The sequence below is a fragment of the Podarcis bocagei genome, assembly GCF_964188305.1.
Source record: "Podarcis bocagei genome assembly, chromosome: 4".
NCBI classification, from domain to species: domain Eukaryota; kingdom Metazoa; phylum Chordata; class Lepidosauria; order Squamata; family Lacertidae; genus Podarcis; species Podarcis bocagei.
Genome location: NC_138128.1, coordinates 21,933,456 through 21,956,305, shown reverse-complemented (window position 1 = coordinate 21,956,305; position 22,850 = coordinate 21,933,456). Strand labels below are relative to the sequence as shown.

The 22,850-nt window shown below is 42.7% G+C and overlaps 1 protein-coding gene across 1 annotated transcript in view; it reads left to right on the top strand.

The window, feature by feature from the left end:
- The first annotated feature begins 4,144 nt into the window (after window positions 1–4,144).
- Window positions 4,145–22,850, top strand: part of GFM1 (G elongation factor mitochondrial 1) — a 33,820-nt gene continuing 15,114 nt past the window's right edge. The window contains exons 1-11 of the mRNA XM_081190263.1: window positions 4,145–4,261; window positions 7,083–7,235; window positions 7,529–7,661; window positions 8,432–8,636; window positions 9,641–9,757; window positions 11,211–11,361; window positions 16,995–17,149; window positions 19,072–19,156; window positions 19,343–19,480; window positions 21,649–21,750; window positions 22,377–22,433. Coding sequence (XP_081046389.1) covers window positions 4,214–4,261; window positions 7,083–7,235; window positions 7,529–7,661; window positions 8,432–8,636; window positions 9,641–9,757; window positions 11,211–11,361; window positions 16,995–17,149; window positions 19,072–19,156; window positions 19,343–19,480; window positions 21,649–21,750; window positions 22,377–22,433 — 1,344 coding nt within the window. The 5' untranslated portion in view covers window positions 4,145–4,213. The remainder of the gene's footprint in view (window positions 4,262–7,082; window positions 7,236–7,528; window positions 7,662–8,431; window positions 8,637–9,640; window positions 9,758–11,210; window positions 11,362–16,994; window positions 17,150–19,071; window positions 19,157–19,342; window positions 19,481–21,648; window positions 21,751–22,376; window positions 22,434–22,850) is intronic.

Sequence of the window (22,850 nt, the reverse complement as noted above, 5' to 3'; positions counted from 1 at the left end):
AAAGTTACTGGCCTACATATTAAAACAAGCTCTAACCTTTTGGGCAGATTGAAGTTAGGAGTCATACTTGAGCTAGAGAACAACCTAGAGTATAATTTGTTGACATTCTTGTGAAGGAAAAACGGTTTCTGGATTTAATTATTAGATGTAATGGGCTTTTAAATGAATTGTTGAATAGAAAAACCATGAACTAACTTGATCCAGTTTCCATGTTGCACCTGATCGCTGTTCAGATGTTATCAATATGGGTTGCCTAAATAGACCCCATAAGACTTTCTGGGGGCAAAGAACACGAAGAATCTGAATTGCTGCACTTAAGTCATTGGGATATTACATAAGCTCCAGAAATGGGTTCTAAATTTCTCAACATGACTCACTTGGATCTCTATGTATCGGATTGTACTGGTTGTTTCCCCTGTGGTTCAATAAAGTACCGTAGGTTTTCTTTCACTATCTAATTATTACAGTTCCTTATATTATAATGCTAATAATTCCCTTTAAGAGATATAAATTGTGGCCACTTGATGCTGGTAGTTCATGTAGGAATTCAAAGAAAGTGACCACTGAAGCCCTTTTCATCTTCAGCCTTCTAAATGGGAGCAAAAATGCAGAAAAACCACTAATGGTGATTGAGGGCTCTATCTAATATTACACATAACAATTTAATGCTCTGCATCTTCTTCTTTTCTTTTGTGACCATACTTTAGCCCCTTGCTTGTTCATTATTATTTGGTTCCTCTATTGGTTGATTTCTTCTCTTTTTCTCTTGCAAGTTGTTGTAGTTGATGAAAAACTTGGAAGATGGGGGTGTTCTGATATTTGTGGAGGGTTTTCCTTCAAAACAAAATGAGAATTTGTAGAGAAAAAATTGTAATAAGACTTGCTTTCTTAGGCTTAAACCCAACACTGAGTTAGGCATATTTTAAATCCATTGTTAGATTCAGAGAACAGTGAAGAAGCTGATTTGCTAGATGTGTCTTCACTGTAAAATATACAGGAGGCTCCCATTCGTTTTAGAGATCAGACTTCATAAAGCATTTTTCCAAGTATGGTCATATTCAGCCAGTTAGCTGTAAATTAAGTGAAGTAATGAGTTACTCTACAAGTTTGGTTAAGGCTTGCAAGTTCAAATATTGCTCTTGTATAGTTTCTTGAACTTTCGACACTTGAATTGTTGTGTGTTAGGTAATTAACAGAAGGTACAACATATACAAAAAGGAAAGTTCAAATTAATTATATTTCAGCATGTTATTGTAGAAGATAATCAGCTTACTCATACTGTGAGTAGATCCTTTGATTTGATAGGTCTACTCTCAGTATGATTACCACTGACTATCACCCAATTACTCAACCCTTTAAAGTTGCACATGACATTTATATGTATGTATGTTCTTCATGTTGAATAAACGATAGGCTACTACTCATTATCTGAGCTGCTAGTATTGCATCAAAATTTATGAATCTAATGGAGAGTTCATGAATAACACTTGCCACTTTATTAATAAAGGTCTATTCAACATAATGCTATACTTGTCATCTAGTTGTGAGAGTTACATCTTCTGCTAAGGAATAGGCATTTCATATAGTGGATATCTGAGAAACAGCATGATTGTATTTTAAGAAAAGCGAGTATTAGCATCACATTTCCCAAGCTTGTAATTTACCTATGCTGTTGTAAACACCCTTCTATTCCCCAGACGTTTTTTCTTTTTCTTTTTCTGGGCAGGAGGGGTAGGAGAGATGTTTGCTGGAATTGTAGTCCATAAACCACTAGCTCCCTAAAATAGGAGCCTAGCTCTCTAAAACTAGTGGAGATGGTTCACAGAATCTAGTAGATGCTGCCAGGAAACACGATTCTGCCCTGGGATGTGGAAATAAATCCCTTGATTTATTAACCTACCATTTAAGATTATGGCTGGCATGTAATCAAGCTAAGAAGTGCAAAGATTTTGAAATTGCCACCTGTTCAGTTTGCTTCCCTGCTCTTAATGTAGGGAACTCCAACATGGATTAAACCACATTTATAGGACAGCATGTGTTCTACATAATACCACTTTTCCTGGCCAGGTTACCTGGATTTTTGAGTGAAATCTATAGTAACTCCCTTACCTCTGTTTCTATTAAAACAACGGTGCAAAGTTAACATTCAGTTCAGCAAGCTCATTGGTCTATGACCATAAGAATAAAGGAAATTTTTGAGGTGGTTGAGTCAAGTTTCCAGAAGCAGAGTTGCATAACAGATGCCAGTAGTGCTGTGACTGAGTGAACTCCTCCGGTTCAAATTTTGCCTCACCCCTCTAGTTGGCAATGATAAAAGCCTAAGTTCCATGTGTCTGTGGTTCCTGGCCTTTCACAAGGTTAGTTTAGTTACCTAGTTGATCAGTTAGTTTATATTTGCCACTTCATACATAAAGGACAGTTTTATGTTACCAGTACTAGTAATGCCAAGTTTATGTGTAATTGCAAAGTTTTTAAAACACATTTCCTGACTCGGGATGAACATATCTTTTTACAGCAATCTTTAAAGCTTGGAAAGTTAACTTTTGGCTGGGATCAAACTGTCAGCAAAAGCTTTAGTTTGAAAGGGTTCTCTTCACTGTCCCCCATGAAAGATCCTCCAAAGTTCTAGCCGTGCTGCATGTGCTTGTGGCATTCCACATTCTGTACAGCCTTTTAATTCTCAATTTAGAAGTGCCAAACATAGAGTAGTGAAGCTTGATGAGTCTCTGGCTAGATTATTTGGCTCACGGCCTGAGTTGCTTAGTTACGCTGACCTCCCAAATATTCAAGAATCTTAAACTTGAAAAAAACAACTAAAGCAGGGGTTGGCAAAGTTTTTGTGGCTTGGGCCGGTTCACGGTCTCACAGATGCAACAGTGGGCCGGAGTGTGTGCATGTGCGCAAACGCTATTCCTACTGCTCCTTCCAGCGCGGAGGTGTGCGCAGCTTCCCATTGGCTGCAGGAGCTTCCTTAGGTTGCCGACCGCTGAACTAAAGTATATCAGTTTCTTCTCAAAGAACTGTGTATAAAAACATTTTAAACTTGGAGATAACTCATCAGTAACAATAAATAGGTAAAGGACCCCTGACAGTTAAGTCCAGTCACAGACGACACTAGGATTGCGGCGCTCATCTTGCTTTACAGGCCGAGGGAGCCGGCGTTTGTCTGCAGACAGTTTTTCCAGGTCATGTGGCCAGCATGACTAAGCTGCTTCTGCCGCAACACCGAAACCAGAGCAGCGCACAGAAACGCCGTTTACCTTCCCGCTGGAGCGGTACCTATTTATCTACTTGCACTGGATTGCTTTTGAACTGCTAGGTTGGCAGGAGCTGGGACTGAGCAACGGGAGCTCACCCCGTTGCAGGGATTCAAACCGCCTACCTTCCAATCGGCAAGCCCAAGAGGCTCAGTGGTTTAGACCACAGCGCCACCCGCGTCCCATCAGTAACAATACTCAAATACAAATACACAACACCGCTGTAATCATGCTATTTCACATCACTGGGCTTTTAGAGCTATGTGTGCACTTAGAATCAGGATTTCTATAGAATTGGGATTATCACTTGGGATGATATTGAGATTCAGTTCTCAGCTTTGTTGTGTGCTGGGGTAAAGTTTACTTTTGAAAATACCTGCATCAACACTTGCAGTTTTTATTTATATATGACCTGTGCTTCATTGTAAGGTCCCACCAATTTAAAAACATAATACTGTTTAAAACAAATACAGGGTGGCTCCTAAGAACATATATCTCAAATGTCAGCAGCTTCACGTTGGAATTCCTTTGCTTAGAGCACAGCAACCTTAAGGCCCTGATTCACTTCGATTTCAGAGGCAATGGATATGGGAGGAAGAACAGCCCTCTAACCCACAACAGTAGCTTCACACCCTCCAGGAGAGACCCATGAATGCAAACGAACTGTAGCTTAAAGCAGCAAATAATCCATTTGTGGGGCGGGTAGGGAAAGGACACAACATGCAAACAAGGCAAAGGGGGAAAAAGCAAGGTTGCTTCCTCGCTTCCAAAGCAGATTCCCCTTCGGAGCAGTTCCTCCCTCCTCCCTAAAGGGGGCGCTGCAGCGGAGTGTCCCGCAGGGCAACTCTATGGCCCTACCCCGGAAGCACAAGCCGGCTAAGGCAGGAAGTGGGGCTGGGAGTCGTGGACGGCGTGACATTCAGCGGCGGGGACTGGAAGCCTGTGCGCTGCGCGTCATGTTGCGGTGCCGGAGGATCGTGGGCTCCGCGTTGCCTCGGCGACAGGTACTGAGGGCGGCGAAGGGAGCTGAGCAACCCCTTGCAGGGTTTCGGTGGGATAGGAGAACGAGAAGCCTCGTTGCCTGGGCAGGATCGCCAATGGGGACGGTACTCGAAATTTTGCTTTTCTAAAAATAGAGTTGAATGGCAGACAGAAAACCTGCAGGTGAAGCTTCTGGAGGGCGGAGCCTCACCGTACATTTAAAAACACATGGCTTCATTTATGGCAACTGTATTTGCACACACACATCCTAACAGAACTACAATTTCCAGGGTCCTTAGCAAACCCAGGATTCTCGGGGGTGCGACCCACGCACATTTAATATATGGTGTCCCTGCAGCATTAGGGGAAATCCTCCTTGGTATTCCGCCTGCCTGTTCGTTCGTTCCTTACATTTATATTGGCCACCCACCAGTAAAGATTCCTTGGGGTAACTTGCAATAAAGTTGCATTTGGAAGATAACATCGGTACAGTGGTACCTCGGGTTACATACGCTTCAGGTTACAGACGCTTCAGGTTACAGACTCCGCTAACCCAAAAATAGTACCTCAGGTTAAGAACTTTGCTTCAGGATGAGAACAGAAATTGTGCTCCGGCGGCGCGGTGGCAGTGGGAGGCCCCATTAGCTAAAGTGGTGCTTCAGGCTAAGAACAGTTTTAGGTTAAGAACAGACCTCCGGAACAAATTAAGTTCTTAACCTGCGGTACCAATGTATTAGAATTGACAGTAAACTATAAAAGATGGGGTGGGGGGAACCAACCACTTCTTTACAGCAGAGGAGATAATGCAACCCAGGATAGACAAATGAAAGTCGTTCTTCACACAGCAGATACAGTGGTGCCTCGCAAGACGAAAAGAATCCGTTCTGTGGTTCTCTTCGTCTAGCGGTTTTTTTCGTCTTGCAAAGCAAGCCCATTGAAGGATTAGCGGATTAGCGCTATTAGCACTATTAGCGCTATTAGAGGCTTTTAGAGGCTTTTAGCGGCTTATCTGCTGATCGGATCAGCTGATAAGCGGCTTAGCGCTATTAGTGCTATTAGCGGCTTTTAGCTGCTTTTAGCGGCTTATCTGCTGATCGGATCAGCTGATAAGCGGCTTAGCGGCTTAGGAAAAGGGGGGAAAGGAAAAAAAAAACCAGCAGGAACTCGCAAGACATTGTCGTCTTGCGAAGCAAGCCCATAGGAGATTCGTTTTGCGAAGCACCTCCAAAACGGAAAACTCTTTCGTCTAGCGAGTTTTCCGTCTTGCGAGGCATTCGTCTTGCGGGGCACCACTGTAGTTAAATTATGGAGTTTGCTCCCACAGGATGTGGTGATGGCCATCAGCCTGGACGGCTTTCAAAGAGGATTAGACAACTTCATGGAGGATAAGGCTTGCCATGGCTACTAGTCATGGTGGCTGTGCTCTGCCTTCACCGTGTTCTACCTTCACTGCCAGAGGCTGTATGCCTCTGGATACCAGTTGCTGGGAGTCACGACTGGAGAGCGCTGCTGCACTCCGGGTTCTGCTTGTGGATTTCCCATAGGCATCTGATTGGCCGCTGTAAGAACAGGGTGTTGGATTAGATGGGCCTTTGGCCTGATCCAGCAGGGCTTTTCTTGCATTCTTAATATAGGGCTTACAGGAGTAAGTCCTGTTGAATTCAATGTTTGATTTGACCTTAGATTTTGAACTTGATGGGGCTTCCTCCCAGCCCAAGTAAGTGGTCTTAGGATTGCAGCCTTATTAAACCTCCTCAACCCATGTTGAACACTTCTTTCAGTGCCGGATTTACATGTAAGCTAAACAAGCTATAGCTTAGGGCCCCACTCTCTTGGGGGCCCCTAAAAATTTAAAGGGAAAAAACCTGGATGTACATTTCCAAAATGTAAGATAAAAAATAAAACCTACATACAGAAACAGTGGCAAATGGCTTTAGATACCTATTAGGTCCATAAATTACCATATAGCATATATTCAACACAAAAAACAGCGGCAATTTGTTGTTGACAAAGGACAGCTGGACATATAAAGGGCCCCATTACCTTCAGTAGCTTAGGGCCTCATCAAACCTAAATCCGACCCTGACTTGTTTACATTAAACTAAATTATTGCCTCTTGTATGGGTGAAGGATGTAAGTCAGCTACTTGCATAGCACTCTGTTAATGAATGTTGGAAGTCTTGACTTCAGAATACTCTAACCCCAGTTCTTGTAGAAAATAAACATTTTTTTTTAGTTATCATAAATCTTGGGAGTATCATACATATTCAGCCCAGAATACTATAACTTTAAGAATCTTAAAACTCAGGATATTGTGTCAATTACTATAAGGGTTGGAAGTTAAACATGAACATGTTCTAACAATTAGAACACTACTAGTGTAGCTAGAAAGTTATTACTATTTTAACTGGTATTGTTAGGTGGACACAAGGGAGTACAAATATAGACAGATACTGTAGCTATTAATTTTGTCACTGCAGGAAGTAAAACAGGTGACACTGGAACGTATGGTATTTAAGAAAGATCATTGAGGGAGAGACAAAGGCGGCTGGTCCCTCAACAAAGATGGTGGAGGAGCCCTGCTCCTCTCTTCCTCCGCAACTTGGTGGAATATCACCTTCCAAACAGAATGATCCTCCCTCCTTCTGTGTCCTGTTCTGGGGGTTCTCTCAATCCCCCCAAACCAATTCAGGGGGCAAAGTGGGGGGTCCCTTTTGTAGAAGTAACACCATTTGTTAAATGAATCCTAGCAATAATACTGACAGTTTTTCTGTATTGCACTTACTGTTGTCTTGTGTGTTGTAATCTTTTGCAATAACATTCCATCCCATTTTTGTATTTCAGCTGTTTTTTAATAGCTGCAGATGGTGCTCTTCAGGAATTATTCCCAATGAAAAGATCCGCAACATAGGAATTTCTGCACACATTGACTCTGGAAAGACTACGTTAACTGAGCGCATTCTTTTCTACACAGGAAGGATAGCCCAAATGCACGAGGTACTTCTGAATGTGATCAGAGAGGAGGGGGACTCTCCAGAGCAGAATAAGCAAAGAGCAGATTTGGAGGGAGCACAGGGGGTTGCAGAGGGGAAGAAGGGAAGGGAAAGCCCTGTTGTGCAAGTGGGAGTCTACTTGTGTGATGTTTGATTTGACCTTAAATTTTGATCTGTCGATTGGGCAGTAAAGCATCTCGGAGCAGATCCTTCCCTTCCCTTGTACAAGAGGACACAGGTGTACAAGCAGAAATGCACTGACTTGCAGAAATATTGATATGCTTTCTTTCACCTTAGGTAAAAGGGAAAGATGGGGTTGGTGCTGTCATGGATTCAATGGAGTTGGAACGACAACGGGGGATCACTATTCAGTCTGCAGCAACTTTTACCATGTGGAAAGACACCAACATTAATATAATTGACACCCCAGGTAATAGTCATGTAGGGTACTAAATACGTTTCTAGCACTTGTATGCCTGGCATGATAAACATACCCAAGTGTAATAGTGTATAATTTTTACTCATAGCCAAAATGACATCTGCTTTGTAAATTGCTTTCTAAGGCTGAAGGCCTAAGCTCTACTCCCTTCCCACTGGGCTTTTTGGAGCACCATCACAGTGGCCACAGAGGAAGTGGGGCAGGGCAGTTGGGCCTGATCCCTGTGCCATTTCCAGGTTGGCTCATTGATGGTGGCCTTTGTCAGTGCCTGATGGCAGTAAGACCAACTCAGGTCTCGCCCTGTTAAACACCCTGTTGTTTTGACAGCATGTTTGATGGCTGGCGGGAGGCTGATTCTACTGGTAGAGGTGAGAGAAGAGAAATGTCTTCTTAACCCAACACCACCATCCCCTACAGCTCAGTGTAAAGGGGATTTAGATGGCTTTGGTTTCACCTGTTCAGTAAATGCTGCCTGAAATTCTGTTGTGTAAGGTTCTTCAAAGCAAATGTATGAAATGAAACTTGGAACTAGTCCTATTACTACTGACTTGTAAAATCCCTAATCTTGATAGCCTGGTTGTGTTGGACATAGTGCATAGTCCTTAGGGCATAACATAGCCTTCCCCAACCTGATGCCCTTTGTATGTTTTTGACTGCAACTCCCACCAGGCCCAGACAGCAGGAAAGAGAACCAAATGCCGCAGCAATTCTCAGCTAGTTGGAAGCCTTAACGTTCCTGGATCTTTTTACTTCCCTTTCAGGACACGTTGATTTCACTATAGAGGTAGAGAGATCACTGAGAGTTCTTGATGGAGCCGTCCTGGTGCTGTGTGCTGTCGGAGGGGTTCAGTGCCAGACAATGACGGTGAATAGGCAGATGAAGCGGTATAATGTCCCGTTTTTGTCCTTCATCAACAAACTGGATCGAATGGGTGCAAGTCCAGACAGAGCCGTCCAACAACTTAGGTATGAACATCTCAGTTAGAATTCCTCCCCCCAGCCCCCTGCCCATATCAGAGAGGAAGATGGAAAATCTTTCTAGAAACAATGTCAAAAGATGTGTGTCTTCAGTGTATTGTTCTGGGCTGCCATCCTTCTTAAAGGTTAGGTGGGTAACGTGGTCAACATTGAGTGTCACATATGAAATGTTGACGGATCCTTGCTAACTAAATTCTTTAATAGCTTACATCAGCTTTCCCCACCCTGGTGACCTCCAAATCTTTTGTGGAAGGACCTCCCCAGGGAGTTTCTGCTGGCGCCTTTAGTATACAGCTTTAGGCATCAGGCGAAAACATTCCTCTTCAGACAGGCCTTTGACTAACGTCTGATACCCTTTTAAATGTGTTGGTGGTGGTAATCAGTTTGCTTTTGTTCTTATTTTTATTATGTGTTTTGTGTTTTTTATCTTGTACTTTTATGCTGAGATCTACAGAGAAAGGGCAGTATACAGATTTAATAAATCATCATCATCTTTTGGATTATAATTCCCCCCAGCCTCAGGCAGGACTGCCAGTGGTCAGGGATGATGGGAGTTAAGGTCCAAAACATTTGGAGGGTACCAGATTGGGAAAGGCTGGCTTAGATGTACGAAGTGGGTACCAGACCTCACCCCCTGAGCCTTTGCCCTTCTACCTTACTCATACTAGAGACTTAGATGTTTGATGTTGTTCCTTGTAAGACATTTTATTTTCTGGCCCAGCGTGGGTTGTGGCGTCCCCATATACATGCAGAATCCTGCTACCACCAGAAGGTAGTCTGTCCAAAAAGGTGCATTCTAAATCTTGAGATGATTTGTCTGTCTTTTCTAAAGTTCTGTTATGGCAACTGGCCTTCCTTACCTTTTGATCTAGAGCCTTATCAGGGCCTCTGCTTCAGATCTTCATGGGCAGATGGACTTGTATGTGGAGAAGCAGTTCTTTAGAGCTGGAAATGCTGTCTTAAGAGAATTGTATTTGTTTTTAACTTCACAGATCCAAGTTGAACCACAATGCTGCCTTTATTCAGATACCTATGGGTTTGGAGGGAAATTTCAGAGGGATCATTGATCTCATTGAAGAAAAAGCTATATACTTTGAAGGTGACTTTGGGTAAGGGTTCTGAGCAGTTTGAAATATGGAGGCATTTTACATCTGATCATGCTTTGGGAGTAGTGTGTTGTTTTATAAGAAGTATAATTTAGTGTTTTAGTTACTGAGGAAGAATTAGTTTTGATTAGTATAGCCATAACACACCTCATCTCGTAGGTATAACAAAATCCTCCCCACCATGCCTCTCTATTCAAATTTTCTCGGCTGCTAATAACCATAAATGAAGGTGATGTAGCCACCATAGCTATTGCAGCCCCGGGTTCCTATCTTAACAGAATTTGAAGCAAGTTAGTAAACCCTGTTTTATTAAGGAATCCTTGTTTGCTGTAACCATGGTTCAGCTTGTACAGGGCTGTGGCTGTCGGGGCTTTTTAGGTGAATATGTTTGGCTGTGGATTTGCACAGCAAATGACCCTTGGGTCGTATTCATTATGTGTGAATTCTGTGAAAGAGGAAAGGTGATAATTGCATGGCAGACAGGCAATTAAATATGCTTTGCTCTTATTGTGGGAGAGTTTAGCCATGCAATCACCATCTTGCCTTGGGTGGACAAAATTCATATAATGAAAGTTAACTCCAGGCTGGCTTTTGAATCTCTGGTATGTGAAAATACTCAGGGATCCTGCACCTTTGCAGGAAGCTGCAGCGAGAGATTTACAGTTCATTCCTTAACATGTCTATTGAGAAGAAAGTGGGGCTTACTCTCTGGTAAAGCGAGTGAAGCCTTTCAGCTTTAATATTGGTTCTTTTGAGTGGAAAAAGATTTCATTGGCCATTTTGTCTTCACATTTGTTTGCTCATAAGGCAGAGTGACATTTTCATAGGGGAATGAGAATTGAATAGGAATTGAAATATAAATATGATCATATTTATACCCTCAAACAGCAGTTGCTCAACTGGAGCTATAACTTTGCTCTATCCAGCATGGGTTTTAAAAATTTAAATGTATCTGTGATTCCTTCTGCGTAAGATGGCTAAGTGAGCCTCTTTCTAGTAGAACAGTGTTTGTCACAGGAACAACCCATCCAAGAGTGTCATATTTATATGGATCTTTGTGTACACCAGAAATTATTGTGTACTCATCACGACAGAGCATTAAGAGAAAAATGTCCATTATTTGAAAAACACCCAGCAATCTTGGTCTTATTGTATCCTTATGATGTCAATCCTGGTTTACACCCCACAATTTTAAAGGCACATAGGATTATAGCCTTTGTGAATATTATTAGACAGAAGGTACAAGGGGTCCAATTTTAAATCAAATGTGTATTATTGCTAGCAGAGCTTTGTTGTTAGATTTGCAGGTGTAAAAAGAACTGAAAATGTGTCACTCATGAGAGCGGAATAAATTGATGGTTGTGGTTCTCACTGAAGCCCACAGGAGCATGTGAGATTTCTAACATTTCTAGTTGGTTGGCTTCTGATGGTCTGCTTGTTTTCTCTGCTTCTGTAGCCAAACGGTTAAATATGACGACATTCCCCCTGAGTTCAGAGCAGAGTCTACCGATCGCCGCCAGGAACTGGTTGAATGTGTTGCAAACTTAGACGAACAGATTGGGGAGCTTTTTCTTGAAGAGAAAATCCCAACAGTGACTGACTTGAAGGTAAAGGGACTTCAGTTCTCTCCCCGTTGCCTGAAGGATTGCCCAAAGTCCTTTGATGTATGCATTTGCTGTATAATGTTTTGCATATGTAAAAGCGAACAGGTGGGGCACTCTCATTGGAATTAATCAAGGATAAGAGCCTTAAACTAGTCATGGCCGGTGGTCCAACAACATCTGGAGGGCCACAGGTTCCCCACACCTCCCTTGGACTAATACTGGTTACATGTCCTATAGTCACAAACTCCTTAATGCTATCTGAAAATAATGGCAACACCTAGCTTTTATAGAGAGAGCTTTGAACGTTCAACGTGTCTTTTTACATACATACATACATACATCTCAGTAGAACCATGCATGCCATCTTGAGCTGCTTGGGGGAAAATGGGATATAAAAGTAATTAGTTAATTATATATTAAAAACAACCCTGAACGGTAGTCCAAAAAAATTAGCCTTCCATACTGCAGATGGAGAATTGAAATAAGAGAGAATGGCTTATCCAAGACCGTTTAATACAATTGTAGAGTTGAAAGGGACCCCAAGAGTCATCTAGTCCAACCCTCTGCAATGCAGAAATCTCAGCTAAAGCATCCATGACAGATGGCTACCCAACCTCTACTTGGAAACCTCCAGTGAAGGAGAGTCCACCACCTCTTGTGGGAGTCTGTTTCACTGTCAAACAGCTCTTACTGTCAGAAAGTTCTCCCTGATGGTTAGTCGGAATCTCCTTTCTTGTAACTTGAACCCAGCACCCAGCACAGGGAGGAAGAAGAAAGCCCACCCACTTAGTTGGAGAAGGAAGCTAAGGCGCTGGCAAGCCGGAAAGCACCACCTGCGATACACCAGCAGGTCAAAACGCCATGGTGATCTGGCCCTCAAACCGGTTCTGGATGTTGTATTGAGACATCTCCCAGGCCCAATTCTTAGGGACCCATATACTTTTAAGATAAGGAGTCAGTAACACACTGCCTTCTTCTCTGGCTTGGCATCCAGGGGCCTTCAGGTGCTGCCCCTGTTCTGATGGGTAGAGCGTTGATGTTTGGACTTCTGCCCTTCAGTTGCTTAGATTGGATAACTTAGATGGTCTGTTTTGGCTTCATCCATCTGTCGATATCTATCAGTCTGTCTCTGTATCCCACCTTTTCTTCAAGGAGCTGAAGATGGCATGCATGATTCCCACCCCCCCTCTGTTTTATCCTCAGAACAATCTTGTGAGGTACGTTAGGGCGAGAGACAGAAGTTGGCCCATGGTCACCCAGTGATCTTCATGGATGAGTAGGGATTTGTCCAACAACTGTACCACATTGGATCTCTCTAGATGTGCACTATAACTCTCTCTCTATATATATATGCACAATTGTGAAATATAATTTTATAATAGCTGTTGCATATTATAATATGCAGTATTTGCAGTAAAAGCATAAAACGTACTTGCAGGGTTCTACAAGGGTGAACTATAGAGTCTTTAAATAAAAATCTATCCTACAATTTAGTTAGACTATAATTTTAAATGAATTAGGTAGGATTTTTCTTTTTTAAAGATATCAAAGCTGTGATGACCCTGCTTGTTTGGTTGGTTGGTTGGTTTGCTTTTAATGGGATAATTATATTGCCAGCTCTCATTCAGAGACAGCTTTGTGTGTTGGGACATCACATTTTGTTGCCTTTAGAAGCTAAACGAGTGAGCTGGGCTTTCTGTGTCTGCAATATCTTTGTTATGACGCTTTGCTGCTATCCAGGGAAGTGGCAGGTTTTCAGTACCAGGCATTAATAGCAACAGATGTCTAGAGGGGAGAATAGCTGGCAGAAGGAGACCAGCTGTTTGGTGTGACAGACAAAGTTGTGACAGATCCTAGAGGTCATCTGTGATCTCTTCCTCTTCTCCTTATAAATATAAATGCAATATTTGTATCTGCGTACCTATATTTGTTTCTAGGCAGAGCCTAATGCGCTCTGTGATCTGTATATTCCGACACAGGTTTACTTGCAGGTAGAAATCCTTCACAGTATTTCAACACCCCCATCCTCTTGTGTCTAAATTGATGTGCAGTTGGTGTAAGGAGACACTGTCTCACCATAGCTGAACCCTCTTGGGCAAGGGCTGGATTTGGCTTGAGGACTTGATGAGCATGGAATATAGAGCTTTGAATGTGGAAATAAATCTCCCGTTACCCTTGTTAGCCTTTGATGACTTTGCGGTCTGGAGAATTGCTGCATGGTGGTTGTTATGCAATGGTTTCCCTCTGTATTCCAGGCTCTTACAAAATGATTAAGAGGAAGAAGCCCATTTTAAGCACAGCTGAGTGATCAGGTTGCTCCCAAGAGTCAAAATACACTGTAGGAATATTAATTTTGAAACCTCTATCCTAGTTACAGCTTTTGATGTTGTCCATTAGCCAAACAGTCCAAGGGACATTCAAATAATCTGGATATCTGTATCCGTGCCGTCATTTGAAAATTCAACAGAGAGATTTGTAACCTCATATACTTTTACTCAGAAAAAGTACCAAAATTCAATTGCATTTACTTCCAGTTGTTCACAGGATTGCACCCTTGGACTCTTTTCATCCTCTTTTAGAAACTCCGTACTCCAGTCAAATATGTGTCTCTTGATCTGTGCTGAAAATAAAAAGAGTAAAAAAGATTGGGTCGTCTAGAGCGCCTTCTGATCCTAGGCATGCTTTTACCTCTTTACCCAGCATGAAATTAACTTAATGGTAGTGTTGCCCATCTAGCTTGGATGGCTTTTTAAAAGGATTAGACAAATGTGTGGAAGCTCTAGCTGTCGTTCCTTCTAACAGTGGTGGCTGAGTGACTATTAATTTGGAAGCAAAGCAGAGTTGCCCAAAATAAGTTAGCAGTTTCTATAAACACGGGGGACTTCCTAGGACTGCAAACGTACACACATTTGCGAAATGAAAGAAGGAAGGGTGTTTTTTAAAAACCTGAAGAAACCAACGAGCACCTGTGAACTTCCAAGCTATAAGGAATGTGGAGATGTCACTTGGGGCGGCGGGGTGTGTGTGTGGAGGAAACTGGAGTGGTACAGTCTACTAGATATAGATATAGCAAGTACCCTAAAAGGGAATATTAGGGTTGAGGGCAGTTGTGCTGTGAGCTGAAAGGCTTCGCTCCCTGCATATTACTGGGGCAATTCATGAGGAATCTCCCCAGAACCCTGCCTGCAGTGCTATATAGTTATAACATGCTAGGATTTGGGGCTGACACTCTCAAACCTGAGTCTTCTAATGCTGGGGTTCTGCCTTATACCAAGTCTATTATCCCAACTATCTCAGTGTTGTCTGTTCTGACTGGCGTTAGCTCTCCATGGTATTTCACCTCAGCTGCGTTTAGCACAGCAGGGGAAAGTCTCACGTGCGAAAGAGAAAAGGTTGCTTTTTCCTTTCCCCCTCCCCTTTCTGACAGCTCCCCCCCAAAGAAAGCATGAACAGGACTGCAAGGCTCCTTTTGTAGCCTGCTTGGAGTCCTCAAGCGAAATATTCCTCTTACAGAGTTGGGGATACATATCAACATTTTTAAAAGCATTTTCTAAGACATGTAAGCATGCTGCTATGGGCACAGCCACACCACACATTTAAATGATAACAATTTACTGTAGTCTGTTGAAGCGCAGAGAGTTGTTAGGATTCCCCTATTCATCTCTTAGAGCTGCAATTCCCAGAGTTCCCTTGGAAGAGAGATTGATTGTTAAGCCACTCTGAACTGTCACTCTCCGTCCCTTTAACCAACTCCAGCTTCCAGAATTTTTGGGCGGAAGCCATGACTGTCTAAAGTGTTCACATAGTGCTTTAAATGTGTGATGTGCATGTGGTCAAAGTAGTCGATTCATCCTGTGGCTCTGCATCTAGGATGAAAAAACATCTTAAAATCATTTGTCATATGGGTGGCAAAAACAGTTTTCTGGTTCAAAGCGGCCTTGTCTCCCCAAGCCCTCCTTCTCCCAGAGCTAATTAATTACAAATTACTTAATGGCTGTGGAAAGGCCAAGAGGCAGGTTTGTTTGTGCTAATTTGTCCCCAGTGATGGATTTCTAGCCTGTGGCAGGCAGCCAAGTTCTGGTTTAAAATAATTTTTCATGGAAAACGCATTGGGTTCCTCTTGCGTGCTCCTTAGGCATCATGGACTTAAATAAACATCTCGTTTGCTGACAGCAAAACATTACTCCTGAGGTTGAAACCCTGACTGGTGTGCCACAGCTGCTGAAGTCAGGGTACAAAAGTCATCTGCAGAAATAAAGGGGGGTGGGAAAGGCAAGGAGGGAGTTGCAGTTTCTGTGAATAGAACATAGATATTTCCAGTCAGGGTGCTAATCTTGTCTCCTGTCTGCGATATGCCATATTCTATTTGCAGGGAGAGGAAGGAAGATCAGGTACTTTGAGGGCTTAAACTTGGTACTTCAGATCTGGCCTGCCAAGGTAATGTGGAGCCAAAGTCCTCATCCAACCTAGAAGGGAATAGGGATATACAGGGCTGGCCTCTCCAGTCTGACAGATGGTATTAAACCTTTAGGTTTGCCAGGCCTGGTATCAGTCGCAGGAGTTTGGCTCTTGGCCCTTTCCTAGCTTGAGCCGCTGATCTTGGAGGCCCTGAGCACAGGTCTAGAGACGAATACATCTGGTGGCAGGTCCAGGCTGGGCCCCGACAGGAAAGAGCAGGGCTAGAGCTGAAACGACAGCTGCTGCACCAATTACAGATATACACAGAGTTTTCTCCCCTGTCACAACACAGGGATGTCAACTGAACTATCCCAGGTTGATAGGATCATAGAGCTGTAGAGCTGGAAGGGACCACGAGGGTCATATAGTCCAACTCCCTGCAATGTAGGAATTTTTTGATCAATGTGGGGCTCAAACCTGTTAGCGTTGTTCCAGTTGTAGTCGCTGCAATGCAAGCTTGGCTGCAGTTTTTCTTCCAACTTGTTAAAGCCCAACAAATCCCGGTTTCTACTTGGTGGCAGCTTTGTGCTTATGCGTACTTGTGGTGTAGTGGTTAAGAGCGGTGGTTTCGTAATCTGGGGAACCGGGTTCGCTTCCCTGCTCCTCCACATGCAGCTGCTGGGTGACCTTGGGCTAGTCACACTTCTCTGAAGTTTCTCAGCTTCACTCACCTCACAGAGTGTTTGTTGTGGGGGAGGAAGGGAAAGGAGAATGTTAGCCGCTTTGAGACTCCTTTGGGTAGTGATAAAGCGGGATATCAAATCCAAACTCTTCTTCTCTTCTCTTCTTTTTTCTTTTCCCTTTTGGCATTTGCTTTTTCTTGCATCTAGTAGGTTAATCCTCGACACCATGACATTCGCACTCAAATGCAAGTGTGATGATTACACTAAGGACTTGTTTTCTGTGTGAATTTTGGCCACCTCCTGAGATACGTAAAGAAAGCAAACCTTTCAGGGAAGCTTCTTTGTTCAGTTTAAAAACTGAGCAGGTGTCCTGTTCTAAAGCTTCTTTCCACAGTTGAAAAAGTCCCCCTTTGTATCGTGTAGTCACAAACATTGCTTTTCTTACAATTGTTTTCATTTGGTGGGGAACAGAAAGCATGATGCTTTGTATTCTTGCATGCCAAGTGCCCTTAAGAACCCAGCTGTTAACGCTGTGAATGTTCTGTTTCTCCCAAGCTTGCAATCAGAAGGACAACACTCAGCAAATCCTTCACACCTGTGCTGGTAGGAAGTGCTCTGAAGAACAAAGGTGTGCAGCCTCTGTTGGATGCTGTTCTGGAATACCTCCCAAACCCATCCGAAGTCCAGAACTACGCGATTTCCAACCAGGAGTAAGTACAGAAAGTAGAGGAAAACAGATCTAGTTTGCATAGGCCTTTTTTTCCTAAATTGGAAGAAAAAATTATATTTATTTATAACGTGGCCACTAAGTACCCTGTGCTACAGTTGAGGATAAAAGGCAGTGATTTTGTAAGATAAAGCCCACTTTGTCTGAGGCATCCTTTCGTCTCCTAAGCTGGTGGGTACACCTGTTTGGCCTGTAGGTGGCAGACGCATCAAAAGCTGTAGGTCTTTTCTTGTTCTCATCCCCAGTGATTAATCAGGCATCTTTTAAAAAAGAAAGAACAGAAGGTGATATAATAGAGGCATTGTTGCTTGTGATGTGGATGCTCATCCCACTGTTGTCTCTAGTAAACGAGCTTTGCTGGCTTTTGTAGTCCTTTCAAACCCTGGAAACTTCGTTTGATTAGAGGTGACACTAGACAAAAGAAATGGGCATGTGTCTATTAAGCTACCTTCAGCGCTCTCTTTTTATTATTTTCATTATTATTATTTAAAAAACCCTTTTGGCTGTCTCTACAGAATCCAATACTGCAAGATGCTTAGAGGCTGACTTAAGATTTATTTATGTTTCAGTAAAAAAAAACAACTTCAAAAATAGAGAGTAAGTATATGCAGAAATTATAGGAAAGGAAAGGGAAATGACACTTGAAGGTGGGAACAGGGCAACATAACAGAAAACCTATAGTACCATGAATAAATTAAAAGGAAAAACAGCGTCATTTACATTGTCATTCCATAGTGCAAAAACAAGGCCCCTCTCTCAATAAGTTTCTTTTCTTCATTATTATGCATTGTGTTTCTCTCGTATGTAAGCTATAACATTAAGAGAGTTCACCAGATTTCCCTTATCCTGTTACGGGAATGTCTTTATTTTTCCATTTTTGTGAAATACACTTGTTTTGCTGTATGTTGGTGGTGCAGTAATCAGCTGTAAATCAGTATTAACGACTTCAGAATGAAGTTATCTAAAGGAGAATTTTAGGATTTCTCGGGAGATCATAGCCTGTACTTGTCCGTATAATATTTGGGTGCTTCTCTCCAGAAATGCATCGGGTTTTTTACAACTCCAAAAGATAGGTATTAAATCTGCCTTAATTCACTTACACCTCCAGCAGTGCACGTTTCATCAAGCCTAAGAATTCTTAGGAAGGAATTTGGTGAGTTCAGATTCTACAGCAGACACCTTACCTGCACCTCCTTGGATGTGCGGATTGGGCAAGGCTCCTGCCCGATTCCCCAGTGAGGTGACCTGAGAGCTGACTCTTTGGGCTTTACTTTCATGTACTAGTTACTTGGAATCAGTTAGCCCATGTGGATCTGGTTGTGTGGGTTGAAAATGTGCCTCCAATTCCCCCTGGCAGCAACAGGACGTGATGACATGCCGTCACTCTCAGGGAAATTGCATGGCGGGTGCGGAAGCTGCTGGACCCAGGGGGACAATCATAATTTCCCCCTTACTCTCTTTCTGAGATCAATGACATATTTTTATGCCCATCGCTTCCAGGGGGAATTCCAGAACTCTTTAAATCCATGCAGCAGGAGTTAGCATACATTAGCTGCTCCAAGTAGCTAAAATCTGTAAAGGAAGAAAGGAGAGGCAGCGCTTCGATCCCTTCTTAAATTTCCCTTTGCAGGGAAGGATACACACACAATCCATGTGGATTTTTAAGGGTTTTCCTTTAAAAACCTGCACAGAAACCAGGTAGGACTAATTTGACTGGTAAATACAAAAGGGACATAAACCCAACTAAGGCTGTTCTTAGTAATAATTCTACATCTGCCATTGGTCTTCAGAGCTTGTTAAGGCTGCTCATTAGATCATCCTTCAGAACAGATCCTCACAACAAGAATGGATTGAGAAGTACCGTAGAAATACTGCATTTTAAACTTAACTTTTCTCTTCTTCAAGGGATTCTAAGGAAAAATCTATGATTTCGCTGAGCTCTGCCAGAGACAGTTCCTTGCCTTTTTTGGGCCTGGCATTTAAACTTGAGGTAGGTCAAGTTTAAACTTTCTACAGAACTTTCTAACTAAGGACAACTGAGCTGAAACTTGTTGGGACAGAGCTGCTAGGGGCTGTTTGCTCCACACCTCAGCATGTGTGTTGCGCTGATTCCCTCTGCTTCTCCTAAAGTTTTGTCTCCCTCAATTGACTGGCTGCTGTTTTCTGCCGCTTGCAGGCTGGGCGTTTTGGGCAGCTCACCTATGTGCGCGTTTATCAGGGGATGCTGAAGAAAGGCGATTCCATCTACAATACCAGGACTGGGAAGAAGGTTCGGGTGCCAAGACTGGTCCGCATGCATGCAGACACGATGGAGGTGAATATCGAGGCAAAACCCAGTCTGTGAGGCATTTTATTCCACTTCAATCCCTTTCCATTCAGTGAAGAAATTAAACAAAGGCAGGGGTTCCCGAACTGTGACTCTTGGGCGAGTTTCAGTCAGGTGGTTCCTATCACGTCTGCATTGATCTTTAAATTGTATTTGTTCTTTTATTTCTTATGTTGTATTCTGTCGTGTAACGATTCAGATTCTATGGGATGCAAAGTATAATGCAAGAAAATGCAATATAAGAAATAAAAGAAGCAATAGAAATACTTCTGCAAAGCATACCGCAGCAAGCACAGCATATTACTGTCGCTGCAACAAGTAGAATAGTCATCAAGTCATTCGCCAAGGCCACCTGCAATTTTCAAGTGGTCCATGAGGAAAAAAGGGTTTGGGAACCACTTTGCTACGGCATTCTTTGTATGCAATCTGGGTCAAAGAGAAGGCATTTCTAGTTAAAGGTGTTTCAGTTCCTTGCCTGTGCGGTGGGATTTTATTTGCAGATAAATGCTGCTCCTAAAATTTGTTTCCTCTCCAAAAACATCTATATGGTTTTCAGTTGATACCCTGCTCGACTGTACAGCGCAATACTGTTGCCATCTCCTCCCTCAGTTTCGCCCTTGATCCTGAGGACACCTCTCTGTAGCTGCTTTCTCCCATGTGAATTGAGAAGAAGTATGAACAGCAGCATTTCATGCCTTATGTAGTGTAGGCAGACAGGATGTAGAAGATGGAGAGATGGAGATACAGCTGTTGCTGTTCAGTGTCATCAAGAGCCCTTTTAAAGTTTCTGTTCCCACGGGGGAAGAAGAGGTTAAAGAGCCCTTTGCCTGAGTCTCGGCTACCATGGGAGGGTGTAGCGAGAGCCCTTGCCAGCCAGCCTTCGCTGCTCCATTCAATACGTGGCCCTCTTTTGGAAAAACCAAACAGCTGCTGACCAAAGCTGCAAGCTCAGGAAGGCTTATATAGAAGGCACATCCAACGTCCAAGAGACTGCAATCTACTCCCTCTATCAATAAACTGGCAGTGATCTACCCATTGGGTTGACCAGAGTTGTTGAGCTTGTTTTGGGGAGGAATCACCAGAGCTGTTGAGCTTCTTGGGGGGAGGGTTCATCAAAGCTGTCGAGCTTTTTTGGGGGCGGGGCGATAGACCTCAGACACCCCACGATCAACCGGTAGATCACAATCGATCTGTTGGACATGCCTGTTATATAACAATTAACATTCTGTCATAACTGCTCCCCTATTTTATCCACCCCTTGCCCTGAGAACCCCTTTTCTTCGCAAAATGAAAAAATTGAGACATTCCCATGATGTTATAAAATGTCTGCCTGGGGAATCCCAAGTCGATTTATTCACACCCAGTTAGCTTTTAAGCATCACGACCCTGTAAAAACAGCTGGAAGTGGATGTCAGCATGGCTGCCCACTGATCTTTCAACAGTAAGGCCAAAATGGGCCATTCTTCAATTATTCTTAAGGGCTAAATTTGTCTCCAAGTTCATCTTAGTACAGTCTCAAAAGTTAGCTTTCAAGTTGATAGTAAAAACGCTTTTAGTGAAATGGCTTTTGTCATATTGGCAATCAGTCACCCCATCCTCTCTGGGAACCACTCGTTCCTGATCCTAGTTCCTGATCCTCTTCCTCATCTTTCTCTGGTTACTACTGTCTTGACATGTTGGCTAATCTAGCAGAAAAAATGTGATTATCTAACTCCTGACAGGTAGCTTTACCAGTCAGCGTGAATCAGACTTTGCTGCTTAGCAGTGAGTTTTCAGGATCAGCATGGCATGATCCCATTTTACTGCCCCAGACAACAAATGGGCAGTGGCATTGTACACCAATTGCAGCTTTGGGGCTGTCTTCAAGCGAAGCCCTACGTAGTGTTCATTGCAGTAGTCCAGTTAGGAGCTTATCAAAAACCTAGACTATGGTAGTGATGGCTATAATTTGTCAGCCAGCTGGAACAAGGGCATAGGTACTCCTTGCCACTGAAACACTGAGAGCCTCTAGTGGCAGCTTGGAATCTAGGAGAACCCTGTTATAATCAGGGGTAGACTATGCATGCAAGTCTTACCACTGCTGTAGAATGGTTGCACTCTTGCCCAATACCATAAAAAGCACATAGAATTCTATTTTTTTGTTTTGTTTCTGCTAGGATGTGGAAGAAGTTTATGCAGGAGACATCTGTGCATTATTCGGCATCGACTGTGCTAGTGGGGATACATTTTCAGAAAAATGTAACACTGACCTTTCCATGGTAAGTTCCTCTGAATTGAACTGTGTGTTCTTTTTATATTTCTTAAAATCTCAATTCAGATGTTATTCCTTAATCTAAATATCCTCTGTACTCAAGAAACTTTCACTTTTTTTAAAAAAAGGTTTTATTTTGAGTCTGCTTTTACAGCTATTACAATTATTTTTTTTTAAAATACCTACAAGTATAATCAGTTTATGCTAACGTCAGTTGTGCATTCTGTTGAAATGAATGAGCATGATCAGAAATGTATCATCCAGCCCTTCTATGAAGAGTACAGCACAATACAGATGTAGCAATCTCAGTTTATTAAGATAAGTGCTATGCCGCTCCTGCTTCCTTCTCTCCTCCCTTCTCTTAAATGCCATAATGAAAAAATTCTGATTTATCCATAACATCTAAACAGGGAAACTGTCGTTTAATTTCTGACTACAAACTAGGATCTGATCCCTTATTACAAAACTTTTGTTTTAACAAACCCCATAAATTTCAAGTCCTAAAAAGAAAGAGGAAGGCTGCCTGTGGGTTTGAGTGTTAAAAGTAAAGATAATTATCTGGAAAGATAATTTTCAAGTGTTTTTAAATTAACAAATGCTTCTTTGGTTTCTCTCTTGTGTTCCTTTTCATAGGAATCTATTCATGTCCCTGATCCTGTCATTTCAGTGGCAATGAAGCCATCAAACAAGGTAGGCATCGGAAGTCCAAACAAGGGTGAATAGTAAAAGTTTTATTTAATCTGTAAGGAATGTTGTGATCTGATTTTTCTTGGAGGAAAATTGTAAAGTTTCTGTTGCATTTGGTTCTTGTGTTCGGGAGAAGCTGAGCCTTTGGTGTGGTGGTTCTCCTGCTGCAGAGTTCCAATAGGCTTGATGCCCTGGCAATTTTGTGTGATCAATCCTAGTTGGGTATTTGCCGTATTTTTCGCTCTATAGGACGCACTTTGTTTTAGAGGGGGAGAATAAGAGGGAAAAAAATCTCCCCCTCTCTGCTCAGTGCCCCTTCAGCGAAGTGGCAGGAGAAACGGAGCCCCTTCCATTTCTCATCCCGCTTGGCTGAAGGGGCGCTGCGCAGTTCTCCCTCTGCTGAAGCCAGGAGAGTCTTGC